Source organism: Bactrocera neohumeralis, chromosome 2, assembly GCF_024586455.1.
Source record: "Bactrocera neohumeralis isolate Rockhampton chromosome 2, APGP_CSIRO_Bneo_wtdbg2-racon-allhic-juicebox.fasta_v2, whole genome shotgun sequence".
NCBI lineage: Eukaryota > Metazoa > Arthropoda > Insecta > Diptera > Tephritidae > Bactrocera > Bactrocera neohumeralis.
This window is the reverse complement of record NC_065919.1, coordinates 20,828,662-20,838,282: the sequence shown is the minus strand read 5'-3', so window position 1 is coordinate 20,838,282 and position 9,621 is coordinate 20,828,662. Positions and strand designations below refer to the sequence as shown.

The window sequence follows — 9,621 nt, the reverse complement described above, 5'->3', positions numbered from 1 at the left end:
TTCAAAATGCGCGAGATACTTGAAGCATTAAGAGTCTCCAAAGACCGCGTGGGCCCGTACTAATCGCTCTGTTCTACAAGCGCAAGCGCGAGTCCACTTCAAAGCAGCATAAAAGCACGAATTAAGAGGCATCAATTGTAGATTCTACGATATTTCGTGACCGTCATTGAAATATGAATCCACTGGTACACAGCAGAGAACAAGGAACGGTCGAAACAGAAGGCAAAGACTGTGCTATCGGCCGGAAGCGTTATGGTCACCGTTTTCTGGGATATAAAAGTTAGGATCTACATCGATGGTGAAAAGGCTCTACTAGGGCAAATGATTGGTCCAATTCGACACCGAATTGCAGGAAAGCCCGTCCATTTTTTGGAAAAAAAGCGCTTTTCCATCATGATGACTCAGTGGTTTCCACTTTCGCCGTCGCCACGGCTACATTGGCTAAGAACCGTTACTTCCATTTTGTTTTTATGCTTGAAAAAGTCACTTTCCGGGCAGAAATTTGATTCGAATGACGCGGTTATCGAGCATTGTTGGACCAATTATATTTGCATCATGGAGCCTCTGTAGCCTTTTAAAAGTCGCATTTTTCACACAGCTTAAAGACTGTGTTGAGGAATCAATCGCCATTTTTCGAAAATCTAACTTTTCTTTTGTTGACTAAATAATTATCACACCAACGTCGTACATATGTGTGCGTCAACAGTTGGGAGGATCGACCGATCAAACGACCCTCGCTTGGATTATATTGAACATTATTTCATAGATGTTATTTTTCGTTGCCTGACCGAGCAAATTATCCGCGAGCGTATACCAATGAGCATTTCCACGAATTGTTTTTCCCCAGCCATGCATTTATGTTGTTATTGTATTTTTATTTGTGTAGGTGTATCGGTTTTTTCTGTAATTTTTTTGCGCACACACATTAGTTGCTCCAGATTGAATATAATAATTCATATAAAATTAAAATGTTTCGAATTATGGCGAGCAGTTGACTAACGCGACTCGTCGAGTGGATTACGTTTGTGGCTGACGAATAAGCGTGCAGAGTTGCAAGTGATTTCAGTCTGTATTAGTGGCAAGCACACGCGATAGCACAACTGAGAAATATAGTTATTCATTCCCAAAGTGTATGACACAAAAGTGTTAGTCACACGCATATACATATACATAGTGTGTGTTTGTTCTGCAAAGGACCTCCCCACGAAGGATAGTTACATTTATATTCGCAATTTCAATTGACGGCAAAATGCATTTCCACTTCAATGAATTCGTTTTTACTTCCCTCTTGTGCATGGTGGCGCTTTTGTCGGATTACTTTCATGGCGCGCATGGCTTATCCACCGTTGATACGGTACGTCGCGCTGCTGGATTTACATTTAGCTCGGTGAATGGCAGCAACGGTGGCGGCGGTAACAATCCTGGAACATCGCCGGCAACAGGTGATACGAGTTTTCAAATGCTCTCTCGTTTGGGCTATGTGAAAGTTTTGTGAAAATTTTAAATGCATAAAAATATACAGCAAAACAATTTATTTGCTGAAATAATTTTGCTCACAGTGAGTTTTATTTAAAAAATTTAAATTATTAAACACGAAGGTAGAAAAATGTTGATGGATGTGCTGAAAACGAAGATTTTGTCAAGTGTTTATTTATCAAAATAAAGACTAATTGTCCTACTAATAATAATAATAATAATAATAATAATAATAATAATAATAATAATAATAATAATAAAAATAATAATAATAATAATAATAATAAAATAATAATAATAATAATAAAAATAATAATAATAATAATAATAACAATAATATTAATAATAATAATAATAAGCATTAAAGGATTACATGGGTTTCCTCGGGTAAAAACAGCCTTTTTTAAACAATTTTTTTCTCATATAAAAAATAAAATATTTTATTAGAATTTTTTATTACAAACATACATTATTAACAAAGAAGTTCTGGAAAAAAAATTTTAAACTCGGCCATTGCGACGCCATTTCTTGTGACTCCTCGGAAAAAAGAAGCGCCCGCGTTGGCAGGATAACTCATTACAGCATCATCTCAAGTGAAAAAATACGTGTTTTAGTTAAAACCTTAACTTAGAACTTGAACGAAGAGAAAAAAACTGAAAATTGAATTTTCGCCAGATATTTTTACAAAAAAATTAAAATTTCAGTGAAAATTCGAAATTCTTTTTTTTCAAAAGTTGTGATCGAAAACAAAATCCTTCGTCCAAGTCTTTAGAATTGTATCTCAAAATTTCATGAAGATCGGTTGAGTAGTTTTCGAGAAATCTTGCCAACTGACTGCAAAAACACAGTTTCAAGAAAAACGCGCTAAGAGACGACGCACTTATACTTAAAAAACAACGAACAACGTAAGCCCGCAGCCCGAATCAGCTGATACGACCTATCTTATGAAAGCGCAATGTAAGTGATCAGCCAACACCGCTTCTACCGCCCGCTTTACAGTAGGATACCGTAGAATTTCCCACGATTTGGATTCCCGTTGAAACGAGTCAACTGATTGCTCTCTCACAGCGCAGGGTTGCCAGTCTCAATATACCGTAGTAATTATAAAAATTGTTTTCAATATGTTTGAAATTTTCTTAAACTAACTCAAAATCAGAGTCGAATGCTATTATTTCTAAATACAAGTATATAAACTATTTTTAATAGTTTTATTTCAGTTTTAATATTTTTTATTTTGAAAAATTATAATTGAAAAGTTAGATGTATTCAAAACTATATATGCGTATTGAGTAATGGCAACATTGTTCAAATGAAAACAAAAGAGTACATCTGATTTCTACGTTTTTACTACGGGCTCAACTTTTGACAAATTTTGCTCGCTACGGGCGGCAACTGAGGAAGGGAAGAGCGGAATTCGCTGTTTCTGCTATTAGCCTAGCTAGCCTCGAGCGCACAAGTTCTCAAGGCTGTATCACCGAAACTATTCCGCGGAGAAAAAAATGAAAATTTAGGACAATATTCTAGAAGTGTTGTATAATCTAATTAGACAATAAAAAAATCGGTTTTTTGAGAGTAAAGGTGAAGGAATCTAATTTTTTCTTTCAAGCTTCATTAAACATATATTATATATCGTCACCTAAATTGCAAAAAATGCATCACCAAAGAAATTGAAATTCAGTTTTTATTGCTTACGATTCACTACATCTTATTACATAAATAAATTAAAATTAAAATTTGCAGCTTGCGCTGTCAGATATAACCAATGTAGAATCATTTTATAACCGAAACTCAAATTTTGTTTCAATATGAGTGATTTCTACCTGTGTTACATCGCTTTTCCTTCGCCTGTAAACTTATGAAATGTGATGTTACGTCAATTTGCATTTTAGCTGACGATATGTAGTATGAAAAGTGTTATATGCACATTTTAATAAAAAATGGCGTCTACTGAATCAATTTTTGGAATCACCTTGTTCAAGAGGGCCTCAACGGTGAATGCTAATTCTAAGAGTTTGTGCTGTCTCAAGCAACATAAAAAACGTGATCATAAAAAAGGCGTATGTGTAAAAAAAAAAATAAATTTTGACCGAAATAGTGAAAAATAAATAATTATTAATTATAGAACTTAAAGTTAAACTATAAAACCTGAAGTTAAGTTAAGTGGATACGCGCGATAGGCTCCGACTGCAAGCGCTTGATTTGAGTAATGCAGAACTCGAAATTTTTAGAGAAAAACGCGTTTAAAGTTTTACGTTCTGAGCAGACTGACCAGAACCCTTTGACACTGCCGTGGATTGAACAAAAAAATCTATCGAAAAATTCTGCTATTTGAAAGAAATTTTCAGAACTGTAATCTTTAGTTTATAACTTTTTATTTTTGATTTTTTGGAAACCCCAACGGAACTCCTTAAGTGGTTATAATTACTTACAAATTTCAATAAATCAATTTTATTAATCCTTTACACTCCTTTCAGGGGACATTCAAGTTTATTAGTGATTACTTTTTGATGCATGCTTATTTCCCTGAAGTTTTCTCTTGAAATTACACAAGAAATCACCTCAAAACACTAATTGACCAATTGAGGGGCAATTTTCGTGTGTCAAGAACGCGACCATCCACATCTTCTGGGGCAGATGTTAGTTCGTGTACATATGTCTGATAGGAAAACAGAAACACTGTTCTAAGAGGTGATGAGCAAATTTCTCAAAAAGGATTGGATCGATAGAGATAAAGTTTTCATACGATCTTCTTATATATGTACATAGATTTGTCAGGAATCGAAGAAATAAAATATTTGATAATAATTTCGATCTTTAAGCAAAAAACGACTTTGTGGTGTTATGCGATTATATTTATGGGTTTTATATAGATTTTAACACTAACATCTATAGCATATTTCACATGTATAAATTCTGAATGAGATGAACTAAAAAGGTTTATTAATTTCAGTAGAAAATTAGACCATACGTAAATAACTAAACGATGGATGTTTTTCTATGAACTTTTTGTGGATCAGACTGACCTTGTTTTTTGTTTTTAATCAAGTGTCGAATGTAATGTCTGTCCCATCATCCACGAGTGGGAACTTTGGTTAGTCATATTTTCTGAGCTTCTTCAGCCATTTGCAAGTTATCAAACTACTAGGCAGCATTTTTGTAGCTTAGTTTTTTATACTCTCGCAACAAAGTTGCTAAGGAGAGTATTATAGTTTGTTCACATAACGGTTGTTTGTAAGTCCTAAAACTAAAAGAGTCAGATATAGGGTTATGTATACCAAAGTGGTCAGGGTGACGATTAGAGTTGAAATCCGGATGTCTGTCCGTCCGTCCGTCCGTCCGTTTGTCCGTCCGTCCGTCCGTGCAAACTGTAACTTGAGTAAAAATTGAGATATCATGATGAAACTTGGTACACGTATTTCTTGGCTCCATAAGAAGGTTAAGTTCGAAGATGGGAAAAATCGGCCTACTGCCACGCCCACAAAATGGCGGAAATCGAAAACCTATAAAGTGTCATAACTAAGCCATAAATAAAGATATTAAAGTGAAATTTGGTACAAAGGATCGCATTAGGAGGGGCATATTTGGACGTAATTTTTTGGAAAAGTGGGCGTGACCCCGGCCCCTACTAAGTTTTTTGTACATATCTCGGAAACTACTATAGCTATGTCAACCAAACTCTATAGAGTCGTTTCCCTCAGGCATTTCCATATACAGTTCAAAAATGGAAGAAATCGGATAATAACCACGCCCACCTCCCATACAAAGTTTATGTTAAAAATCACTAAAAGTGCGTTAACCGACCAACAAAAAACGTCAGAAACACTAAATCTTACGGAAGAAATGGCAGAAGGAAGCTGCACCCAGGATTTTTTTAAAAATTGAAAATGAAATTGAATGGATGATAGCGGAATAAAACTTTACACAAATACGGTATTTGAAAAATATGTAAATGACGGATAATGAAATCTCGATTATCACTTTATCATGCGAGAGTATAAAATGTTCGGTGACACGAGAACTTAGCCTTTCCTTACTTGTCAAGCATATATTTTATCCACCTCCTTAAGGGTGGCAAAGATTTAAGAATTTATGAGGAAGTTTTTAATCAGATTTATTTTTATTTGTTAAGTAATATATTTGAAATATATATATATATAAATAATCAGGATGGCAAGCGGAGTTGAAATCCGAGCGGCCTGTCCGACCGTTCATTCGCCCGAGTAAGCTGCAACTTGAGTAAAAATTGAGATATTGTTATGACATTTGGTACAAGTGTTTCTTGAAAAAAAAAATGGCAGACGAATTCGTAGATAGACGTAATCGGATCACTGCCACGCCGACAAAAAGTCACTAATCGAAAACCTGTAAATTGCCATAATTAAGCCGAAAGATAATATATGAAACTGTTCGACGAATATGTTGTTTGGTACAACGAATTGTAATATTAAGGGCCACTGTTGGTTTGAAAATTTTTAAAAAGTGGGCGTGGTCTGCGGGTTTTGTGTATATATCTCCCAAACCATTCAAGCTGAATTCACAAAACTTTCACAAGACAAATCATTTCGATAGCTGCCTGAAAATTGGTGAAATCGGATGATAACCCCGCCTACTCTCCATATAACGGTTTTGTTAAAAACTACTATAAGTTCAATAAATAAATAACAAAATAAGCCAGCGACATTAAATTTCACTGACCTCAGGATACCGGAATCGTGGACCCAGTGTGAGATATGCAATTATAATTGAAATTATTAGGAGCAAATCTTTTCCTGATAATAGTATGTCTATACATATGTCAAAAATGGACTGAAACGGGTCAATATTTCCCTTAGCCACATGTATCTAATAAAAATTGGCAAAATTCCGGCTGACCTTAAACCCCATATATTTGATCCCCATATATCCTTATATATTGTGGATGTTTTTTCTAATAAAGCATATCTGTTCCAAAATTGGATAACGTTGGTAAAACTTCGTCTAGCCTTCAAATAACTAATATCAGGATTTTCAAATATCCGGTTGACTTTACTCCTCAGAACAGGTGATCCCAGTAGCGGTATTATTTGCAATAGCCTTTTTTTGACAGATCACGCGTGAGTCGTGTTAAGCTGTCATATTACATTTGTGCAGTATTGTTTGGCATTTCATCATGGAAAAACTTACGCTTGAACACCGTTTAAAAGTCGTTCAACTTTATTATGAACATTCACGTTTTGTAAAGAAGGTTTTTTGCGCGCCTCGCCCAACTTATGGTCAATATAATCTGCCTAAACAGCGGTTTGATGTGGTTTGTGGACCGGTGGTATCATCGGTTCATATTTCTTCATAAATGATGTCGATGAGAACGAAACCAGCAATGGCGACCGTTATCGCACCAAGATAACCGACTATTTGAAGCTTGAAATTGAAGCTCATGATCCCGTAGACATTTGGTTTCAACAAGATGGCGCTAATTTCCACACATCGCTGTCCGTTAGCTTTATATACAAGTATATGTTGTATAATATCATCAATTTATATCAGATTGTCTTATTGAAGAATGATTTCAATGTAATTTTCGCTGACAGGAAGTAAAATATAAATTACTTTTAAATAACTTAATAAAATAACAAATTTTGATTGTAATTTATTCACAAATTCGTCGAATAATGAATGCTGAAATCTTTCGCAACATTTTGTAATAAAAAGTTTGGTTAACATTTGAAAGTGTTTTCCTAGCTTTGATTCTTGCAAGTTGCAAGAGCGTAAAATGTTTGCTTACAAACGAACATAGCCCTTTCTTACTTGTGTTATTTTTAAAATTACTTTTCACCAAGTGAAATACAACTCAACTTTCTAACTCAAATCACATTTACTCCCTCCAAACAGGTTTAGCACGACAACTCATAGTGGGCACCATACCGCAACTTACGTTCCCGTCTATTACCAATTCGTATTGTATTTGCGTACCTCCAGGCTCTTGTCCTAATCCCTTGCCAACAGCACCGACGGACGGCAGTGGACAAATCGACATACGCATCGTGAATAATGTAAGGAAGTAAAACAGACTTAAATATATACTTATATACTTACTTATATACATGCATACATACATACATATATACGTCTATGTAAAATAAGATATTGTTATTTTGATATTCATTAGGGAAGCATTGGGACCACAGTAACACCCGGCACTTGCAATTATGGACTTCAGCTCTGCTGTCAGGCGGGCTCATACCAATGTGGTCTACGCTATCCGCCACCGCCCGGAAGTACAGCAGCTGGTGCAGGTCAAGCGCAATTCGGCGAATATCCCTGGGTAGCTGCATTGCTTACCACAGCCGAAGTTTATTTGGGTGCAGGAGCGCTAATCACGGCACAGCATGTGCTCACAGCCGCCCATAAAGTTTATAATATCAGGTAAGGTCGGCGCGTACAACTGTTTTTTGTCGTGTTGTCGAACGCGTTGATTTTCCACGTTCTCTTTTATTTTTTGCTTTTGTTTCTTCTCTGCCACACACACAGCACGTCCTCTTTCAAGGTGCGCGTTGGCGAATGGGATGCAGCTAGCACTTCCGAAGTGATACCCGCACAGGATGTAGCCATCGCCAGCGTTTTTATTCACCCGAATTTCAATTCGGCCAATTTGCAAAATGATGTCGCCATCATAAAGCTCGCCTCGGCCGTCTCACTAACGACCAAGTCCACGGTGGGCACTGTCTGCTTGCCAACCACCACATTTGTGGGTCAAACTTGCTATGTGGCCGGTTGGGGTAAGAATGATTTTGGGCCGACTGGCGCTTATCAGGCTATACAACGCGAAGTCGATGTACCGCTCATTACGAATGCAGCTTGTCAAACGATGTTGCAGGCCACGCGCCTCGGACAAACTTTTCAACTGAATAACAGTAGCTTCATTTGTGCTGGCGGTCAAGCCGGCAAGGATGCGTGTACGGTGAGTAAAGCGGATAGTGGTTGAGACCTAGCGTGCGAACGAAGTTTTTCCAACACGTAATGCTCTTAATTATATTCATATATATATGTGTTTCCTTTACTCTTTTCTTCGCACAGGGCGATGGTGGTGCACCGCTGGTCTGTCAGAACAACAATGTTTGGTATGTGGTCGGTTTGGTGGCTTGGGGTATTGGCTGTGGTCAAGGTGGCGTACCCGGCGTTTACGTAAATGTAGCAACGTATTTGGCGTGGATTCAAACAGTTTTAGCCTCTTCGTAATTGGTGACCAAATACCCTTCGGTTTGATATTACGTAGCATATAGAATAACCGCAGTGTATGTGGTCGCTTAATTAGTTGCACAATTATGTATCTGTTAACGCTCTCTGTGTTATTTCATAAAATAAATAATTATGTTTAGGTTAAACACAACCTTGGATCGTTTTGGAAATTATGTCAGTGTGTTTTGAAGATACCTCTTCTTTTTCTTTAATGGCGTAGTGGCACCGCTAGCCTAGTTAACAACCGCACGGCAGTCGTTTCTTCTTTTCGCAATGTGGCGCCAATTGGAGATTCCAAGCGAAACCACGTCCTTCTACACCTGGTCTTTCCAAATGAGTGGAGGTCTTCCTCTTCCTCTGCTTCCCCCGGCGTATACTATGTCGAATACTTTAAGAGCTGGAGTCTTTTAATCCAACGATAAGACGACATGACCTAGCATCGTAGCCGCTGTCTCTTAATTCGCTGAACTATATCAATGTTATACGACGACAGCTCGTACAGCTCATCGTTCCATCGAATGCGATATTCGCCGTGGCCAACGCACAAAGAACCATAAATCTTTCGCAGAACTTTTCTCTCGAAAACTCGTAATGTCGACTCATCAGATGTTGTCATCGTCCATGCCTCTTCATCATATAGCAGGACGGGAATAATAAGTGACTTATAGAGTTTTATTTTTGTTCACCGAGAGAGGACTTTACTTCTCCATTGCCTACTTAGTCCGAAGTAGCACTTGTTGGCAAGAGATATTCTGCGTTAGATTTCGAGGCTGACGTCCACCACTAGGCCCATTTTCTTCGCTGCTTTATCCATTGTGGTGAAAGCAGAATTAACGGCGTGGTTATTAAGGCCAATGCTATCAATATCATCAGCGTACGCTAGCACCTGTACACTCTTATAGAAGATGGTACCTTCTCTGTTAAGTTCTG

The 9,621-nt window shown here is 37.2% G+C and overlaps 1 protein-coding gene across 1 annotated transcript; it reads left to right on the top strand.

Moving 5' to 3' along the window:
- The first annotated feature begins 975 nt into the window (after positions 1-975).
- On the top strand, positions 976-8,842 carry LOC126751741 (phenoloxidase-activating factor 2). The gene is made up of 5 exons (XM_050462249.1): positions 976-1,442; positions 7,345-7,505; positions 7,622-7,878; positions 7,984-8,413; positions 8,530-8,842. Exons 1-5 carry the CDS (start codon positions 1,250-1,252, stop codon positions 8,689-8,691), a joined length of 1,203 nt encoding a protein of 400 aa, XP_050318206.1. The 5' UTR covers positions 976-1,249; the 3' UTR covers positions 8,692-8,842.
- Positions 8,843-9,621: the final 779 nt, after the last annotated feature.

Coding starts and splice junctions, on each gene's coding strand:
- LOC126751741 (XM_050462249.1), top strand. CDS start 1,250: ATGCATTTCCACTTCAATGAATTCGTTTTTACTTCCCTCTTGTGCATG. Junction 1,443..7,344: donor TGGAACATCGCCGGCAACAG/GTGATACGAGTT, acceptor CCCTCCAAACAG/GTTTAGCACGACAACTCATA. Junction 7,879..7,983: donor CATAAAGTTTATAATATCAG/GTAAGGTCGGCG, acceptor CCACACACACAG/CACGTCCTCTTTCAAGGTGC.